The sequence below is a fragment of the Castor canadensis genome, chromosome 11 (genome assembly GCF_047511655.1).
Source record: "Castor canadensis chromosome 11, mCasCan1.hap1v2, whole genome shotgun sequence".
Classification (NCBI taxonomy): domain Eukaryota; kingdom Metazoa; phylum Chordata; class Mammalia; order Rodentia; family Castoridae; genus Castor; species Castor canadensis.
This window is the reverse complement of record NC_133396.1, coordinates 8528545-8549406: the sequence shown is the minus strand read 5'-3', so window position 1 is coordinate 8549406 and position 20862 is coordinate 8528545. Positions and strand designations below refer to the sequence as shown.

General features: G+C 48.7%; 1 protein-coding gene across 10 annotated transcripts in view; it reads right to left on the bottom strand.

The window, feature by feature from the left end:
- The window catches only part of Slc39a11 (solute carrier family 39 member 11), a 349955-nt gene that overhangs the window by 3615 nt on the left and 325478 nt on the right, over positions 1-20862 (bottom strand). For all 10 annotated transcript variants that reach the window (XM_074045239.1, XM_074045241.1, XM_074045245.1 and 7 more), the window contains one exon: positions 1828-1926. In XM_074045239.1, the coding sequence (XP_073901340.1) occupies positions 1828-1926 (99 nt within the window). The remainder of the gene's footprint in view (positions 1-1827; positions 1927-20862) is intronic.

Below are 20862 nucleotides of genomic sequence, written 5' to 3'. Positions count from 1 at the left end.
CTTGGCATGTTTTTAAGGTGCATCCCTGTCGCATGTGCCCTCTGTATGGATGGCTAGCATTCCAGCGTGTGGCTGTGTGGTATGCTATATATCTACTCATCACCTGATGACCGCATCAAGGGTAGGATGGCGGTTAGGAGTGGTATGGTCATTTTCCAAGGTATGTTGGGGGTGTCAGGCTGTGACTGTAACCTTCCTGGCAGGATGCCAAGCAGGCACCTCCGCTGCAGGGGTGTGTCTGTTTAGCTATGTGCACACTAAAAGCCTGATCCTCACCCACATGGAACCCATCTTGGATTAAGGTGGGATTTCTTCTGCTAAGAAGAAGCTAGCATGCATGGGTCTTCACTGCTTGAAATAAAATGAGCTCTGATGGAAACAGCAGCACACAGGAAACACTGAGAATTTCAAGAGCAAGAGAAAAGCCAGGACCTGAGGCCGACAGGCACAAGCCAGATGCTACAGGTGCAAAGCCAACAGGGCTGATTCTTGAAACGGGCATTTGGCAAGACACACTCCCTCTAGTATCAGTCCTTCCACCTGTACAATAGGGGTGAGAGGCATTGTCCCACCTAGCCTCCTCAGATGAGAGGACAGCTTGGGGGGACCGTGAATTCCCTGTTCTTCCTTGCTTTTCCCTGGCCTGACGCACAAAGTAGGTGTAGGAGAAGAGCCTGTTTTTGCTTCAGAATCCCCTGAGGGGGCTACTGCTTCCTGGCTCCCCATGCTTTTATGCACAAACCAGCAGAACTGGCAGCCCTTTGGTGTGCACAATTCCTGGCCTTGACTTTGTCAGCCTCAGGAAAATGTGGACTTGACTCCAGACCGGAGAGAGGAAAAGAGAGAGAAAACTTGTTTCATGTCTGTGTGCTGGCCATAAATGCCCCACACCTTCTCTCTCTTTCTTCTTGGTGTCTCAACTGTTTGAAATGACAGTCATGGCTTTGACACCCTAAGAAAATCTCTAAGGCCACCTGATTCTTGTCCCCTCTCAAGGCCTCTATTTGTAGACTCCAACTGTGGAGGCCGGTCATAGAGGGTGGAATAACAGAATTTAAGAATGTGCAAGAATTTGTGAGGCATAAGGTCCTCTAAAATGGAAGACATTGTAAAATTATTATTAGCGGGACTTTTAAGTGCTCTGAACATACATTGTAGAGTAGCATTTGTTTAAAAAAGACAAGATCGAGGCTGGAGCCCTGAGTGGAGGGCACAAAACCGTCTGTCTTATCAGACTTTTGGTCTAAGAGTCACCACTGATGAGCTAGGGGATTTCTGGCTCCTTGGCCTTAGCTCCCTTGTCTGAAACATGGAAACTGGGTGTTGATGTTAGAAGGGTACAGGGAAAGGCCTCGGGGGAGGGGGTGTGTGTGAAAACACACGGCACACATACAATAGTCATCATTACTCAGACACCATTGCCTAGCTCCTGTCCTGGCAGGTGTATGAGAGGAGCTACTGTGACTTGGGGCCATGTGGTGGTGGCAAACATGAGCACCAGCTGAAGCCTATGACGCTTAGAGTAGACGTACCCAAGGGAGAGAGAACCCAACGCACAGGGCGCTATCCATGGGAGCGTTTTGGGTTGGGCCATAACCACACTGGCTGGTGCTTGGAGAGGCCGAAGGTCAGGAGATGAGATTGTTTCTTGGGATTCCCCCAGCCTTGGTAGTGCAATATTTACCTGCCTTCTCATGTTCTACCAGAAACCCCAGATTGGCTTCTGACATGAACTTGTTCTTGCAGAAGGGAGCTCACACGAAATATGTGCTGAGTACTTTACATCCTGCATGACCCTCCTCTGAGGCCAACACATGACACACTCACCAGAAGGCTCGCCAGGTGGAGAAGCCTGCCCCACGTAGGGGTAGGCTGACAGCCAGGCCCTCTGGGAAATTCTGGATCCCAATTCCAATGGCCAAATTCCTGAAAAACCAAGAACACACGTGAAGGTTCTTGTCTTAAACCATGAACACACCGATATAGGGACCCTGGCCAAGGCCCAAGGCCATCAATTAGTATTAGGGAGCTACCTGGGGACCTGCAACAGGGGAAGGATGGAGAAAGGTCAGGACTGGGTATTAGGTTTTCTCATTGCTGTGACTAAATACCTGACATAAATAACCAAAGAAGGAAGGAGTTATTTTGATTCCTGGTTTCAGAGGATTCAGCCCATGGTTGCTTGGCCCTGTGCTGTTGGGCAGAACTTCATGGTGGCAGGAGTGTGTGGTGAAGGAATTTCTTCACCTTATGGTGGACAGGAAGCTGAGACAGAGGAAGGGGCTGGTCCAGGGACCAGGAATAACCTTCAAAGGCATGACCTTGGTTACCCACTTCCTCCAGTCACCTCTGAAAGTTTCCAGAACCTCCCAAAATAGCACCACCAGCTGGGGACCAAATGTTCAACACATGAGCCTGTGGGAGGTATTTCATACTCAAACTGTAATAGTACATGTGTAGGTGTGCTATGGTCGTAGTGGGGAGTGACACTGATCCTCCTCCTGCCATCCTGGTGATGCTCTGTCTTTAGGACTACAGTACAGACGGAACACAGTCACTGGTTTCTTTAGCTCAGTGGCGCTCACTGTGATCCTCTGGCCTTCTGCCTCTGCAGGACAGTGAGGGGCCATACAGCGTGACTGGGTCAACTGCTTGGTGCCTGTCTCTGAGCACTTGCTTCGGGCCAATGACGGGTTAGAATGCGAAGGGAGGGAGAAGCTGAATAAGACAGGTAGACATGCAGTACACAATCTAGTAAGGAAGACAAGACACTCATATAATCCTTAACTCTTATCCTGCATGCTGAAAATGACTACATGTCAACCAAATGTCAACTTTCAGAGGAAGCAGAAATGTGACAGGAGTGAAATGGAGTCAGTGTGAGTCAACAGAAAGGTAGTTTGAGCCTGTCCCCTGACAAAGAGATACTTTGGTGGGACAGATATCCAAGGTCATGAGAAGAGGGTGTTACATGGTAGGTGATGCTGGCATGTGGCCTGAGGGCGTTGTGGGTAGACGAGACAGAAAAGGGAAGCTCTATGGTCACTTGGCTTTCTCATCAATTGACTCATGTTTGTCCACCTTACTGCCACTAGGAATTCACCCATCAGCTGTGAATGGAGGCAAGGGAGTGCTACAGACCTGCACCTCTTTGCCTTCACTACACACTCCCTAGCACCAGGCTCCTTGGCTCAGGACACATTTGCTGCCTTGAAAGCCTATCAGGTCAGCTCCGCTGTTGCCCCTATTTTACCCTCTAGCAAAGAACACCAAAGATAACCCACAGTGTTAAACTTAACCCCACTGTATTTAAGGGCTGTGCCTCACCCTGTGCTTGCCTTGGACCCCCATCCCCCATGCCACACATCACATGTTTCATTTGGGGCTCACTGATCCAGATTCCCTGTGTGGGAGGGAGTTCCCACCCTGGGGGACCAGTTTATGGAGACTTTTAGAAAAAAAGACTGACCCTATCACAATCTTTAACTTGTAAACACTTAGTTGACATGTAGTTCATTTAGTTAATTCTCATCCTGTCCCTTCTTGATAGCTTTTAATTTCTCCCCTCAACATCAAAGTGACAACATTTGAAGAATTATTCTTAGTTTCTTAAGAGGGGGAATGTCTTATGACTAGCAGGGTCATTGAGCAAGGTTGTTCCTAAAAGAACAAGAGGACACAAACAGGAAGACACTCCTACCCTAACGGCCCAGGGCCTGCCCACCAAGAGCCCAGCCCTGCTGCCCTCTCCTACAAGTCCATCAACTCTGTCCGTGTTCTTTAGTGGGGTCTCATGTATGATCTAAAGGACAGTGATGATGCTCTATTCAGGCCAGATAATAAATATTTTGGGTTTTGTGGGCCATGGAGTTTCTGTTGCAACTACTCAACTGTGATGCTGTTTTGTTCCTTGCTTTTAAAGTATGCATGTAAATGAGGCAGTGGGTCCCACAGGGCCACCTGGCTTTTCCTCCTTTTCTGGGCCCCTAGCCACCAGTCCCCAGCCAGCCTATGGGATAAAAGGGTCAAGAGTCCTTTCTTTCTCAAAAGGCCCTGTGCTCCCTCCTCTGCTGTGGAGGGTGAGGAATTCCCAGGTCTGGGAAGGAGCTGGACTTAGGATCACAGTCAACAGGCTCTCTGCCACTTGCCTTTTGGGCCCCAGGTTAGGAATCCAAATCCAACTTTGGCAGCTATGGCAGAACTATAGCTACCAGAAGCTTCTGTTACCAGTTTCCTTTCCTAGAAGACACTGAACAGGAGCAGGGGGCATTTGAAATATATTTCTGGGAAGAAACAAACCTGAAGAGCAAATTTTTACCAACATTTCATCAGTCCTCTTTCTGTCTTCTCTGATAGCTCTGGCAGCAGAGCCCTTTCCCATCAACCTTGCTCTGCTTGCACCCCAGATAAAGGATAAATACATGTTTTCTTGGTCTTTTCAAAACTCTGAGTCCAAGGTTTCTTTCCAATAAGGAAGACCAAAGGACCCAACCAGGTCTTGTGGACCTTCTCTGACATGAAGGCAGCACTTTGTGGCTGGCTTGTAGTCTACTGCCAGTGTCTGCCCCCACCACATGCACTGGCAGGACCATGACTTACCCTAGATATGACCACAGAGTTGCCAGCCTAATGTGAACAGCAAATCAGAGGTGGCGCTCCCTGTCCAAAGTCCTGGCTATGACAGGGCGCTGACTGCAGCCATCCGCCAGGTAGGCTGTGGAAGCCTCCTCTGTATCCTGCCCTGATAAGCAGTACAGAAACCCCATTCTTCCACCCCTGGCAAGCCTCCTTGCTTCTGCCCTGCCTCAGCTTTGGCACCAGGCTTCCAGCCCAACCCAACTGGGAGCCACACCCTCTGGATCCTGCCAGGCCTTTCTCTGTAGGGCAGTGCTCCACTAGGCAATCGTGGAGTCCCTCATGAGCACTCCCCACAGCAAGGGCTGGGACCACAGCTTTTCTGTCCTCACCCTTTCCTACATGGCTCTTCTTAATTCAGCCCTTCTGTGCACATGCACACACACACACACACACACACATACACACACACACACAGAGGCACACGCACGCAAAGTGTGACATAGGCATGGGCCTAGCCCTTGTCCTGCTGCAAGTTGTACATCTTTTAGATGTTGGGTTAGTCAGTTTCTCATCACTGTGACAAAATACCTGACCTAGATATCTTCAGGGAGAAAAGATGTATTTTGCCTCGTGGTGTCAGAGGTTTCAGTCCATGGTCACTGGGCTCTGTTTGTGGGTTGGGGCGAGGCAGAACTCCGTGGCAAGGAGCAGGTGGTGGAGTGAAACTGCTCACATCATGATAGCCAGGAAGCAGAAAGTAGAGGAAGGTGGCCAGAACAAATAACCTCCAAGAGATGGAAGCATGTTTTATATTTTCTCTGTATAATGAAACCCACCAAACGCTGTTGGAAAAGGGGGAGGGGAGGGGGGACTAAGGGAATATGATAGAGGGAATGTACACCATATGCATCTGTGAATGGCCATAGTGAAAACCCCTTGTAATGTAATGAATGCAATAAAAACAGTAATAAAAAAAGAGAAAAGAAAAAAAGAGACATGACCCTCAAGAACATGCCTTCTGTGACCTAGTTCCTCCAACTAGGACTCACCTCCTAAACTTTCCACCACTTCCTAATAATGCCATGAACTTATGAATCCATTGATTGGGCCAGAGCCCCCGGGAGCCAATCACCTCTCAATGAACGGATCCACCAGCTGGGGACCAAGCCTTCAATGCATGAGCCTTTTGTCACACACTTCCTACCTAACGCACAGCAGGTGTTGACTAGGTAGAGGTCACCCAGTGGATGGTTCAGAACCTCCATGCCCTCTACGCCTCCTCGTCACCCGTGATTTGGGCCCACCGCTCTCACACCTGGCGACTCACTCCAATCACCAGGGAGCTTTGGCAAAAGCCAATACCTTGGCTCTGTTGTTTCTGATGAATTGTGGCCTTCGTATCTTAAGACTATGTGGCAGTGTTGACAACCATTGGCCTCAGACATGACCAAATGGGAAGAGGATGAATGTGGTGGTTGAGCCTACCTCCATCTCTGCTATTTCAATTCTCAACAAAGAGTGGGAGCCAAGGACACTGGAGGCCACTAGTGAATATATCAGGAAGACTAGGGTGGTGGCTTACTGTCTACAGAACCTGATTTGGGAAGCCCTGGAGGGAACAAAGGGCAGGAACATCAAAGCAGATAAGTAGGATGACAGGATGCAGCAACAGAAGTGATGGACAATAACGAGTGTGTGCCAGGGAGACACAGAAGGGAGAGACTGATAGAAAGGTCCCTAGGGGCATGGGGAACAAATTCTGGGCTTACTCAGGAGCACTCAGGAGCTGGCGAGGATGGGACACTGCAAAGAGGGAAACATGAGCAGGTGGCTTGGAGAAGGACAAGGCTTGATACCACCCCTGTCCACCTCAGCTCTATTGTGCACCCCTCAATGGCCTCCAACCTAAGCATATACTCCATGCCAGGGCTCTGGGTAAGTGGAGTAGCTTACCCCTCCTTCCTTGAAGCTTGGGGAAGGGAAAGCCAAAATGAGAGGTTTCCTTTCCCGGGCCAGCTAAGAAAATTCCAAGCAGTATTCAAAAGCAAGGGGGGAGCAAACCCACCCTGCCATGCCCCTTGGAGGAAAGAAGTTGCTGTCTTTGGCTTTTGCTTCCCAGCAGCACAAAGACATCATTACTGTTCTGCACCATGACAAGTTGATGTTAGGAATGAAGGGCTCTTTACAAAAAGCAACCACAGGCTGTTCTCTGACAGTATCCATTCCGTGACCAGCCAAACCCCATAGTGACCTGTCACCAGGATCTGACTGGGAAGAAAAAGGGGGACCAGAGTGAGTGGAGTGCCAGGAAAGAGCCTTCAGGGAGGGGTAGGAAGAGACCGGGAAGGCAGGGTGTCACTGGGGTGGGCAAGTGGCTCCTGGAGGTCAGGCTGTACCTGTAGGGGCAGAAGCAGTCCTGCTGGGGCCTCTCCTGGGAAGGTGAGCCAAGGGTCTGTCTCTGTGGAGGAGTTGCCTTTGGCTTGGGCATCTAGACTTCTCCTTTCCTTTCCCTTGGGAGTTGGCATTTGCCAGGGAGGGGCAGAGACACAGAGAACCACCAACTCGGAATCCAGGGTTGCGGTTTGAAACTGGGTTTGTTTTTAAGGATCATTTCTGATCCTTCTTCGATTTTTCTTTTTATTTCTTTTTAAACATGTAGGAAGGTTGGAGGTGGGATCACAAATGGCAAGCAGGAAGCGAACAAAGCACTTTACCCTGAGGGTTTGGGAGCAGAGGTGAGTGCCTGGCCTAATCTGACTCCAAGGGGTGCATCAGCAGGGAGCAGACCAATATGCTAAGGTGTGGGATCCCAGCGGGACTTTTGTGACTGATGGAATCAAGATGCCCAAGCATTCTGTCTCATCTGGGGCTGAGGAATTTCCTGGGGTGCAGGACCGACTGTCCCAGGACAACTGGGATGAGCTGATCACCCTAGAATCACCCAAAGGTAGGTGGCAGAGACAAGCCATGGGTGAGAAGCTGAACTTCTCACAGAGCAGGTGTACAGAATCCTGGAAGTTGAGATGTCTAAAAACCAAGGGCCTCAGCCAACACTTCCAGTGGTCTCATACAAGTTCTGACTTTTCTGCACACTTCTTCCTCTCTAGACAGTCAGCTCTCTGCACCCCACATCAGCCCATGGACACCAGGGTAGTACCTATGGGCCACTGTTTCCACCCAGACCTGAGTAACACCCAGAGGCTGGCCAGGCATAACAGGGGTGGAAAAGGTGGCCTCCCTGTAGGGACAGTGGCAGACACTTTGCTCTGGGTCTGGGCAGAGACACAAAGGAGCAATTCAGGCTGCATAGAGCTAGGAGGCAGCTGGAAACCCCCAGGGGTGGAGAAACCTGTGAAAGGGCAGGGGAGGGGCTGGGCTCACTCACAAATATTGACTCCCAGCAGATGGAGGGGCTGGACCGTGAGGGGTGCCAAGGAGGTGTGACTGGGGTCAAGGGTGTCCATTTACCAGCTGGACCGCTCCAGTCTTCTGCAAGGGCAGAAGCAAAAGCCTGAGGGGACTTTACTTCTTGCCTGTCATTCCGTGCCCTCCCAGGCTAGTAGAGGTTCAGAGGTACATGACCAGGATCCTCCCGGGCCGCTACTAGGTAGTGAGGGCTTCCCTGCCCTTGTCTTCAGAGGCTGCTAATTCCAGGTGGTGGATCATTGCTTTTGCTTTTACTTAGAGGCCTGGAGGCAGCCAGAGACAGGACTCCATTTCCTCTCCACACAGGGCTGCTCTCACATCTCCTGCATCTGACCCCATCCCAAATTACAAATTGGAAAATACTCAGGCTGTAAAGGTCCCCTTGAAGGTGACCTTCTCAATGTCTTCATCATTAAAGTGGAAAACAGAGGCACAGGCAAGTTCAGTGCTTTTGGAGGCTACTCAATCAGTAATGAGTCAAATACACCTGGGGTGGGAGCCCTAAGTGCACTGTTACAACCCAGCACCAATCTTTGCTCATCTGTAAAATGGGCACAAACCCCCACCCCCACTTGCAGGGAAACCATCACTGTGAGGAGCCAGTCCCTGGGCAGGTGCTCCTTACACAGCAGCCATTGTTAAAATTGCCCAAGGCCTCCAAATGAGGCAATGAGGAACAGGGCCTGGACTTCTGGTCTCACAGCTATATATAGCCTTTCAGTTCTGGGTCCTCCTGGTCAGAACCATGCCCTGCATTTGAAATGTGGCCAGCTGGGGGCTTTTCTCAGGAGTGACTCCAGAATCAGCCACCAACCACCAGCAAGAGCATGAGCAAGAACTCATACTACAAAAAAAAAAAAAAAGCCTTTAGGAAGGGCCCTGACTTCAAGGAAGTTACAGTGGAGTAGGGGGCAAAAAGCTACCACACAGTTTGGAGCTCGCCACTAGCATGAGGGAGGTGGCAAGTATAACAGAGAAGGCTGGCCCTGAAAACTTTGTGAAGAAGATGACCTTGAAGGAGGGGGACAACTGTAATAGACAAGGTGGGGGGAATCACACTTCAGACAGGACGAAGGAGTGGAGTAAGCAAATCTGTAAGATGACGGGGTAGGGTGACCCAAATCTTCTTTCCCCTCCTTGCCCCAAGTCAAAGCCAACCTACAACCAAAACCACAAAGCATACCAAGCCAAAGCCCATCTCTCCTCTATGGACAACCATCCTCTGAGTCTGGTAGGATCTGCTGACTTTTTAGGGGACTAAGCACTCCAGCCACAGCACAGGGCTCTTCCCAAGCCAAAAGCATAGGATTTTACCCCACGGGTCCTCACTCCATCTCCGGGAGGCAGACCCCTGTGCTGAGAGTGTTGCTCAGGGGGTCCCTTGAGATCTATCTATCAGCCATCAGCACTCAGCCCTTTCAAAAGGTTGGGCCTCTGAGCTTGGGGAAGCTTCCAGCGTGAGTCAGCACGGAGCACTGGGGAGCCCATTGCAACAACCTGCGGCTGAAACCAGCTCCAGTCTTTTGCTACCACACCCGTCGGAGGGAGCCTGAGCTCCTCCGGCTAGAATAAAAAATGATGATAATCTTACTGCCATTTATTGAGTGTTACTAAGCACTGGGCATGGTCTTAACATTTTACATGCAGCAACGTGCTTCCCACCCCCCCACCTCCTGTGTGTTTTCTGTCATTAGTATTCCCATTTCACAGATGGGAACTGATACGCAAGAGTTAGGTAACTAATCTTCAGGGTTACCCAGTAGGGAAGTGACAGAGCAGGTCCTCTTCATGCTTGCCGCCTGCTTCCACTCCCCTGGACCTCACACACACCATCAAACCATCATAGAGAGGGGTTACCTGGCTCAAATCCCCAGCAGGAGAGCAGGTACTGTCCCATTCTGGTCCCTGTCTGGATAGGGGGATGTTAACCAGAGACCTCCAGGGTTAATGGAGTGGGAACAGACATTTGTAGCAAGGTTTCCCAACATCACTTCTGTGAGCATTTGGAGTCACTAATTCTTTGTTGTAGGGACCTGTTTGGTACATTGTAGGACTGCTAACAGCATCCCTGACCTCTACCCATTGGGAGACAGGAGCTTCCTCCTACTAATCACAACCAAAACTCCAGACATAGCCAAAGGCCGCCTGCAGGGCACTGCCCCTAGTCGAGAGCCACTGACCCAGGGTAAGCAATAGTCAAGGAGAGCTGGCTTCCTCAACAAATGCCTGAATGGGAGAAACTGCTACAAGTGCACATGGAAACCCCCCCATCTCAGACATCCCACCGAGGACAGTTAGGCTCAGTGGAGCTGACCCCTCTAAAACTCAGGTGCAGCCAGGCAGATGGATGGGCTGAGCGTAGGAACACCTGAGAAACACCCGGACTTTCATCCTTGGCCCGAAGACCCTGGCTGTCCTCCAACCCACTATGACTCCATTTAGGAGCACTGTGCCCTTTGCATTCTTGCACATAGTACCCCCTGGAGTTGTGCAGTGGACATTCCTGCTTTAACCACAATCACAAATCGTTGCTCGCCTGGGGTTTAGTTATAGGTTGTAGGTGAGGCGCCTTCAGGGAAGGTGGTGGAGAGAGTCATGGACTTCTCTGGAGAATGGGCAAAGTGCACCCTGGCAATCTGTGACCTTGTTCTCCAGGCTACATTCTCTGGACGCTGGTTGTGAAAGGAGAAAGGAATATTCCAGACAAGCCCCACTTCACCCAGGCTTTCAGATCCTCCCAGGGGCGATGAGCGTGTGTGTTCTTGCGTGGCAGGCCCTTACATACTGTTTTGATTGTTATCGTCCTGCCCTGAAAGGCCTGATTGTTCAGGCCTGGCAATGACATCACCAGCTTCCCACTTGGGCAGCCTGTCGAGGTGTTTGATGAGCCTGCAGGTGGGAAGGGGCTGGGTGCTCCCCGCAGGGCTGCCGGGCCCTACCTAGATAGCTCAGCTGAGCTGGCTTAGCACGCAAGGGATCTTCCCCCACCCCACTCCTGCAGTTCTTGGAGCCTCATTGGTCCAGAATGGGAAGATGAGATGACCCATTCACTCCCTCAAAGTGGGTAGGGAAGAGCCCCAGGCGTTCAAGCCACGAGGCAGGGCGTAGGCTGAGGGTGATCCAGTCCACTGGCTGCACTCCTCTCCTTGAAGAAGTGCTGAGAATCCATGTATCTCTGACTCCCAGGAACATGCCCTGGGGATCTTTACCTGCTAAGTTTCCCCGCAGATAAAACCAACCCTAGGTGCTGGCCAGGAATGCTGTGCCAAGCAGTATGGTGGGGGCATGCACCCAGGCCAGAAATGCTCTTAACTCTAGTGCTATCAACACTAGCTCCAGCCTGGAGACCATGCAAACACCTGTCCACAACAGAATGAGTCAAACTGTGTTCCATTCACACCAGGGAGGGAAGACTGTGCAGTACAGGAGTGAAAGACCTGCACTACAGGCAATAGGGCGGGGGCACTGCACAGAAAGAATTTTGAGTGAAAGAAACGAGACACAAAATAGTAAATGTATGATTTCATTTACACAAAATCCCCAAACAGGCAAAACCAAGCAATGTCTATGCACTCACTGACATGAGTACGAGTGGCCAGTGACCACTGGCAGTTTAATTTGTTAATTGTCTTTAAGGTATTTGGAACTTTAGCAGAAACTAAAGACCCTCCACAGGCAGGATTTCGGTTCCTGGGTGGAAGTCACACTTTAGGGAAAAGAATGGCTTCCCACTGCCTTGTTAAAAGATGTTTTATTGTGATTGAATAAAGGCGCAGAAAAGAGCACATAGTGTAAGTGTTCTTTTGGATGAATTCTCAGTAACTGTCAAACCCATGCAATCCACATCCAGATCAGGAAACGGAACATTTCCAGCACCCCAAGACCCCCAGCTCTGGGCTCCCCCGACAGAGGGGCTCACCATCCTCAGTTCTAATAGCATGTCCTAGAGGATATAGGATCATTTTCCATTTTGTGGACACAGTAACCAAGGCCCACAGAGGTAAGCGACGAGCCTGCTCTCACGCAGCGTGGCTCACTGCGCTGAGTGATCTATGCTAGCTTCTACACTGCTTTCCAGAACACATTGTTCTTTCCAACACCACAAAAGGCAGAGAGAACAAGTGGCCAGTGGCAGCTTCAGGGAGGTGACCATCAACCTTGGAATCATCTTTGGCTACTCTATCTCAACTCACCCATAATCTGATGGGAATCCTGAGGGGTCAACCTTCTAGATCTGCCCAGAATCCAGTCACTCCTCCCTCTCCATAGCTACGCCATGGTGGGAGGCTCCATCATGTCTTCCAGGATTACGGTAATAGCCTCCTAACCTGTGTCTCACTCCTACTATTGCCCCCACTAAAGTCTATTCCCTGCGTTCCTTCCGTGTCTGGGTAGGCTGCTTCTCTGCTCGAAATGTTGCTGTAGCTCCCACTTCACTCGGGCAGAGACCAAGGCCTCCCCTGCCCTGCCATGACCTATGTGTTCCCACCTTTCATTCTTCTCTGACCTTTTTCTCCTGTTGCCATTCCCCTAGCTCTTCTTTGACCCCTGACACTCATTCTCCTTGCTCTTCCTCAAATATAAGCGGTTACTCTCTCCTTCAGGCATTTTCACTGGAATGTTCCTTCTCAGACATCTGTAGCTCACTTCTTTACTTCACCTCACTTTCAAGGATAGCCATCTGACCATTCCAAGGCTAAACCCTGAAAGACATTGTCACTTCTGTCTCTCTCTTGAGAGAGTTCTGGAGGAAGCCAGCTGTCACATCACAAGCATAGTCAAGCAGTCATACATACCAAAATGCTTTCTGCTTTAAGCCACTAAGTTTTGAGGTATTTTGTTATAGAGCAGTGGATAAATAATATACTCATCTTCTCAATGAAATCTACCCACACCCCCCCCCCATCTAAAGCCTGGTCTACTTTACTTTCTTCTTCTCCTCTACTTCTTCCCTCCATTCCTTCCTTTCTGATAGCATTTCTTGCCTTCTAACTTACTATGTAATATATTCCTTTTTGTGTGTTTATTGTTTGTTCTTTCTCCCTTGCCTGATCTGGCATCAGAACAAGTTAGGTCTGTCTGTTCACTGAGGTGTCCCAGCACCTGGAAAAGAGCCAGGTATATACAGCAGAGATGCATGTACAAATGCAGTCCCTGGAATTCTAGCGGTGCAGAGGTCTGCTCCCAGCTGTAGGGGATCAATCAGCAGAAAGCATGTCATGACTCGGAGTCTTAGTGTCTTCAGCTGTAACATAAGGAGGTTAAATTAGGCGACCCATAAGTTTTTTCCCAGATCCCAAGTTTTGTGCTTCCTACACAACAGCGGCATTGTGGGTTCTCCAGATTCTGGGGGCTGCAGAAACAGGCTTCCACCTTTGCCAAAGCTCACTTTCCTGTCCGTGCACATCTGGAAAGCCAAAACACAAAACCATCTCATTGTGCACATCTGGACAGCATAAACCAATCACTCCAAGAGGAAACTCCAAAACGGCTGCTCAGCAAAACTGCAGCGCAGGCCAAATGGGAGAGGTTGAAAGGCTCCTTTCTTTTCCACCCGGCAAAGCAATCTTCTGGGCACGATCTTAGGAGCTGAATGCTTTGCCTTTGCCGCTGAATACCATACGCTCTCAATAGCCTTTGACTGCAGTCTCTGTCACTTTGCTCTCTCTCCTGGCTCCTGGCCAATGCAAAACTTACAGAAAGGGATTTTTTTCCCTACCCCTTGTTTAGACCAAACTATACCTTCACTTACCCTTGGGGGATGTGGCCTGAGTTCAAAGCCAAAGCCGAACACCACCTGCTCCTCCTCCACTCCCTTTAGGCAGAGTGATTGAGCTGCAGGCCCAATACAAACTGAACCAAGCTTTCAGAGCTGTTGAGAAATCCCTAGCTATTTGCATGCAACTAGGATGGGCTCCCTCCCTCCATGGCTGGGAAGGGAATGGTGCCTGGCAGTATGTAGTCTCCTTGTTTGACAACCAGCCTAGGTCCCCAAAACAAATAGGAATGATTATTCCTTTGCAAATGAAATGAGTTTCAGGATACTGAAACAGCACAGGGAGAGGAGGAGGCGTGTGCACAAAGTAGGCGCTTCCTGTTGGCACCTTTATACCTGGGGATGTCAAAGTCTTGGAGAGAGAATGCCTTGGAATATGGGAGGCTCATATGGTGACAGGGAGCTTTTGAGTCAGTGTCCTAAGGCCAGCAGGGGATGCTTACAAGGAGAGAAGAAAAGTGAGTGGAGACCTTGGGGCAGAGTGTCTGGTTATCTCATGCTTCATCAGACCACCCTGCTGGGTACAGTTGATAGCAGCAAGACCCAGGAAAGATCTGGAAGCCCAGCCCTGGATCCTTAGCCTTCAGCTACAGCACCTCCCTAAAGCTTGGAACCTCCCACTAGTGTCTACTGAAGCCCAACAGCATCAAAAGCCAACTGCCTCTAAGTGCAGCAGAAACCAGGCAGGAAGCTGGAAAGGAAGCTAACAAAAGAGAAATCTTTTCCTTTCTTGAGCTCTGTGTTTTGGGACATGCCTTCCAACTAGCCAGGAACTTAGAGTTTTGCTGCTGGGAAATGATTGTTTTCTTGGCTTCCTAGTATGGATAGCCAAGGGTGCATGCAGGGTACAAGGCAACTACCAGCGGTGTGTAATCTCCTTGTTTGGCAACCAGCCTGGGAAATTGATGCCAATGTGGTGGGTGGGATCCCCCACTGGTCCAAGACAGGAGGTTGGATGCCTGCTGCTACCAGCAACACCAAGATGATGAGCAAAGAAACCACCCCACTCAGAGCCTTTTCTTCCAGAAATGCCTGGTGCTGACTGCAGAGGCACCTGGCTATATACCACACCAGGTGCACGAGCACGGCCTTCTAAGCCCCCGTGTCATGCCAGCTCCAAGGGCTGAGCTCTGGTCACACATCACTTCATTTCCCTCTGACAATTAATTTTCCTACATAGGAAATGTTATCAAGTCACACTATAGATGAAGAGACAGAGGAGAGGGTTAGCTTTCCCAAGTTCCTTACGGGTGCCATAGCTGAAATTCCAGCTCAGGTCTGCTGATTCCATAGCTCAAGGGCTTCGCCCCTTGAGTCCTCAGCCAATGCACAGCGAGGTGGAGCTTGTGTAGTGTGTTTATAAGAGGGGTAGTCTGTGATTATCAGCAAGAATTCATACCCTGAAGCCAACTTTTACCAACTTTCCACTGCGGGGTGGGCTCTCACAGAGGCATTGTAAAAGATCTGGTTGCCCTAAATATTAATGCTGAGTTAATCATTCAAATAAAAAGAGGTTCCTGGTATTTTCAAATGAATCACTGCCTTCTGACATACATCTGGTGGCCTTTTCCCTACTAACCAAGTCAGTAACTATATAGAAAAAGAATTCCTTGGCTATTTTTATAGGCTGGCCATAACTGGCTCCCATGGATGCCCCTGGGGGCATTCCTAAAGTGGCAAATCCAGCTTGTGGGGGGAGGCCGTTCAATATTGTCATCTCTGTAGCTCTTGCTAGTCATTCCACCTGGAATTTGCAAATCCTGAGCCTGGTGAAGAGGGGCAAGGCAGCTGGTTTGGGCTTCATTGGAGATCTGGGAGGCATAACTGAACATGGGCAGGAAGGGGAGAAAGGAGTGAGAAGTCCAAGGCATAACTGAACATGGCAGGAAGGGGAGAAAGGAGTGAGAAGTCCAAAGTGAGGAGAACACACAACCACTGTGTCATGGTTTGAATATGAAATGTTCTCCCCCATCCCCCAGGCTCATGTGTTGAATGCTTGATCTCAGCTGGTGGTGCTATTTTGGGAAGTTCTGGAAACTTTAGAAGGTGGGACCTAGTTGGAGGAAGTAGGTCACTGGGGTAGGTCTTTAGAGGTATTCTGTCCCTGTCCCTTTCCTGTCTTTTTCTCTGCTTCCTGTCTGCTATGAGGCAAAGAACCTCCTCCACCACAGGCTCCCAACGCCATGATGTTTTACCCAAGTGCACAGAATCAAGCAACTATGGACTGAACCCTTTGAAACCATGAGCCAAGATAAGTCCTTCCTCCCTTAAGTTGTTCATGGCTGGTATTTTGGTCACAGAGACGAAAAACTAACTAATGTATATGGCTCTGAAGGGGCATGAAAGGAAGAGAAGGGACGGGGCTAAAGTCTACCATGTGCCAAACAATCACAGCGACAGCTGCCTAGTCATCCCCCATATAGCCACTTGGGGACACATGGCATTCAGAGCACATCAACTCAGAGCTAAGACCTAAGAACCATCCTGTGTGGACGGGAGTCTACAGTAAGGTTCCTTCCACATTGGAAGCTGCACTCTACAGAGAAAAGCCAGTCCTTAGAATTCTTCCAAAATGCCAGCACCACACAGATCTGAAAGGCGGGAAACTGCTTCCCCTGGAGGAGCTTAAGGAGCCAGGACAAACAAAGCAATACTGAAATAAACAATGCATCAACCAACCAAACACGCATCTATAAAGGACATTAAGGGGTGATGAGAAAGGCTGAACGGGGCCAGTAGGTTAGAAAATTTTACCATATCCGCATTAAATTTCTACACTGGGATAACCATATTGAGAATCAGTAAGGAGAATATCTGTATTATCTTCCCACCTCAAATTACATAGGTTGTTTCTTTTAGAGACTTTTCAAATAATCAAATGTACAAATTCAGTCATTTACCATTTAGAAAATACCTACTATGTGCATAGTACCCAATTGTTTTAACTCTGTATGCCGAAATACTTTTAGAATAACAGAAACATTAGAAAAAGAACACATGCAGTTCCTGTATGGCTCTCACTCACACTTGCCCAGTGTTTGTGACATGAATATCTGTGACACACTGATCAGCACTGGAAAATGCACTGGTACACCACCACGACTGAGCTACAGTCCCACTCTGATCTTAGTGCTTCTCACTCTCACATCCTTTCGCTGCTTCGGGATCCAGTCTGGGAAACTACCTTGAGTCAGTCCTCATGTCTTCTTTGCTCTATTCTGAGATAGTTTTTCAGTCATAACTTGCATTTTTTGTGACTTTGAGGAATACTGGCAGTTACTTTGTAGACTATGCCCCAATCTGAGTTGATATCACATTTTTTAATGATTGGACTAAGATTACACCTTGGGGCAAGAATATCTAGAAGTAAACTAACAACTAACTTCCTTCTTTTCTTCCTTCCTTCCTTTCATCATTCCTCCCTCCCTCCCTTCCTTCCTACAGAGTTTTGCTATATAGTCCAGGCTGACCTTGCACTTATGATCCTCTTGCCTCCACCTCCCAAGTGCTGGGATTACAGGTGTGCTCCACCAATCCAATAGCACAGAATCCATTCATTCTAGGTTAGAAATCAGCAAAGAGCACTAAGGATGCTGCACAGGGAAAGGACAGCATGGGACCAGATGTGGTTTGCCTTGGGTTGGGAGTTGAGAAATTCTGGGGTCCCAGCTCTCCTTTAGGGAGAAAGAAAAGAGGGAGAGAGGGTTGCAAACCTCTAGCCCTTGAACTCAAGTTGAGCAAACCTAGAATCAGAAGGGCCAAAGCTATCTTTGAATCATGTGTTCTTCCTCTCTGGGCAAATAAGGTCCCACGAGCTAAGGTCATAAGGAGCAGTGTCTCTCCAACCTCCATATGCATCAGAAGCAAGGTTTGTTTGAGCATACACAGTCCCCAATGGACACACCATCTATGGAGACTTGTGCTGCTGGGGAAATGAAGTTACAAGGACTACTGTAATTTCTGGAGTCTTGAGTCATCTTCCTGGTGAAAACAGAGCAAGAGCAGGGACCACATGTGTGAGGAAGGATGGGAGGGGAGGAGGACCTCAGAAGGCCTTGCCTTGCCACTTAGGGCCATTGGAACACCCTCATCAACACTCCCATCAGGTTGCACGGTGTTCTCCTTTCATCCTGAATTCCCAGCTTAACCTGACTGAAGATCCTTTCCTCTTAGTGGATCTCAGAAGAGTCAAACATATTCATCAACCCACATCCCATAAGCAGAAGCAGAGGGTCCATGTTCCAATGGCATTTTTTGAATACAAAACATTTTTGAATACAAAAACATGTTTTTGAGCTCACAGTGAATTTGCCAATTCACAGTGAGGTTCTGTTATGGCAGGTTGGATGCCCGTTCAGCTCACAAAAGCCCATTGAACTCCTGCATGAGTAGTTTATAAGGACTTAAGTACCTTGTGGGTTATGTAAAATTTGTGGGGGAGTTCAGAAACTGAATCACCATTTCTAACGTGTTTTTTTCCCCTATGGGAAAATGCCTTCCCTGTGAACAGGGAGAAGGGAACAAGAGGGGACTAAGCTCAGAGACTGAATTCAGGAACATTCCTTTTGCTTTCAAACTCCAGGGAGAACATTCCTCTTGCCCTTGGGGAAATGGCAGTCAAGCAATTTAGGGAGTCACCAAGTCACAAATAATTCCTACTTTCTCTCAGATAAGACACCGAGGATGTGACAACAAACAGTGTGGATTCCTGTCCTCTGTTGCTCAGGGTCTGAGGGGGAACAGGCAGAGAGATGGGCAATGACCTCTCCTCCCCCTCCAAACCTCCAGGTACCCGCTCTGCAGGGGAAGGGCAGGAGAAATTGAACTTAGTGAGGGACAACCATGCCCAACCTTGGGCTTTTTTTTTTTAAAAGGTTCCTGAAGGAAGCTGGCCAGGCAAGATGAAGACCACATGAGGTCAACTGACCAGACACACCAAGCAGAGGCCAACAGGAAGCAGGAAATGTTTATCATGATTGGAGATGGAGCTGAGGTGGGGGTGGGGGAGAGTGGCCGATGGAAGGCGGGCTTAGAGAGCACATTGAAGATTTAGAAAAAATTGGGGAGAAATTCATCCAAAATAAAATTCACTATTTTCAGTGTGCATTTTGATGACATTAGTATACACTCACAATATTGTACAACCATCACCACTAGGTCCATAATAACCTAGTTCCAGAAAATTCTCACCATCCCCAAAGGAAATTCTATAGTTATCAGCATTCATTTCCCATACCCTGGCAACCACTAATCTGCTTCTGTCTCTGTGGATCTGCGCGCTCTCAATAGCACATAAAGAAAACCATACAATGTGTGGGCTTGTGCACCCGGCTTATTCCACATCATACAGCGTTTTCGAGGTTCATCCGGATTGTGTCATGTATCAGTATCCTGCTCCTTTTGATGGCTGAATAATATTCCATCGTATGGGGATGTCACATGTTGTTTACTACTTCGCTCACCGATGGACAGTTGTTCTTTTTCACCTTCTGGCTGCTGCCAATAAATTGCTCCTATAAGCATGACTTTTGTTCAGACACCGGGTTTCACTATATTGGGTGCATCCTGAGGGTGGAATGCAGTCACGTGTTCAGGATTTGTCTGAGAACCAACTGGGGGTCATTTAAGTGAGGCCCATGTGACTACGAGGATGTTTTCAAGCATTCACAGCGGCTGAAATGGATTGAGGGCTGGAGAGGGGCACTGGTGGCCAGAGGTGGGTATTAGTTCAGGTGAAAAAGACCAGATATGAGTTGAGGAAAGGAGAGAATTCATACTTCCATTTCTCCTCATCTCTTTAATCCTGCCATTCTCCCTGTCACGGTGACAGACATCTAGCCACAAAGGAGAAAGAAGCATTTTCCCCACTGACATTTTGTGAACTGAAGACAACTAATGAGTGAATAGCAGAGCCCACTGGGGACAAGGGAGGCTTATCCAGGTGATTTTGAACTTCCTCCCGGATGAACTATGAGAAACTCACCGATCTCCACCAAACTCTTCAAGTTTCTCTTTGCAGAGATCCCATTCTGTCTGAGGGAGTCTTCACTTCCCTACTGGTTGCCTATGACCTTGGTCATGGCCCACTCACCTCTTCCCTCCAAGCACAAGCTGATTTGCACCAAACAGGAAGTTGTCTGTTCCCATGGAGCCTCTGACATGGTCTTATCAGCCCTATTGTTTATATAACTGTTACCCTTTTGAGTCAGTCTCAAGTTCAAGGCAAAAGTTCTAACCTTCTCCAGTATAAATAACCTAAGACCCAGCGCATTCTCTTTTTTGAATACCAAAATCAAAACCAAAACCAATTAAGACTCCCAAAACAAAAATTTCAACAAAACAAAACCATCTACCTATACCTCCCTCTAGTTCCACTGTAGAGAACGAGCACAAATGTCTAAGAGGCACTTGGACAGTCTGCCCCCAGTCCTTACAATGACTGTTTTCCACTTTCATTCTGTTCTGAAGGGCAGTCCAGCAAGACCCTAGTCCCTCCAGCTGAAAATGTGTCAGGTGGTCATGTTGTCAGTGGCTTCTGGAGAGAGCTCTGCTTCCTGCAGAATCATCTGGGTGCCCCCCCACCCCATTCTAATTCATCACAAGTAACTGTGGGCAAAAGGCCTACTCTGATGTCCCCAAGAAGCTAGTTGTCAACAAATCCTTGATGGAAGGACGCTCAAGTTACACAGGGAGTGAGCCTAATTGATGGCTGAGAATGATGGCTTGAATGTTGATAAGCAATCACATTCTGGACTGTTGATATTAATGGAATGACTTAAAACAGCCCAAAGAAAATGACACTCCCAGTCTGAACATCCAAGGCCAAAAGCTCTTCTGCTCAACATATAGCAGGAGTTGATGATGAATAACCTGGTTTCTGGAAATTCTTGACACATTAATCCAGTCTTCCAAGACTGACCACCCCCATGCCCACAGACCCCAATAAAAGCTTGAGGTCTAGGGACCTCCCAATACAGGGTTCCTTCTTAAGCCTGCCCACTCTCCCATCTGGAGACTGTCCTTTCACTTTGCTTTGCATTAATAAGCCTGCTCCTGTTTCTGCCTCTTCAGTGTCTATCCTT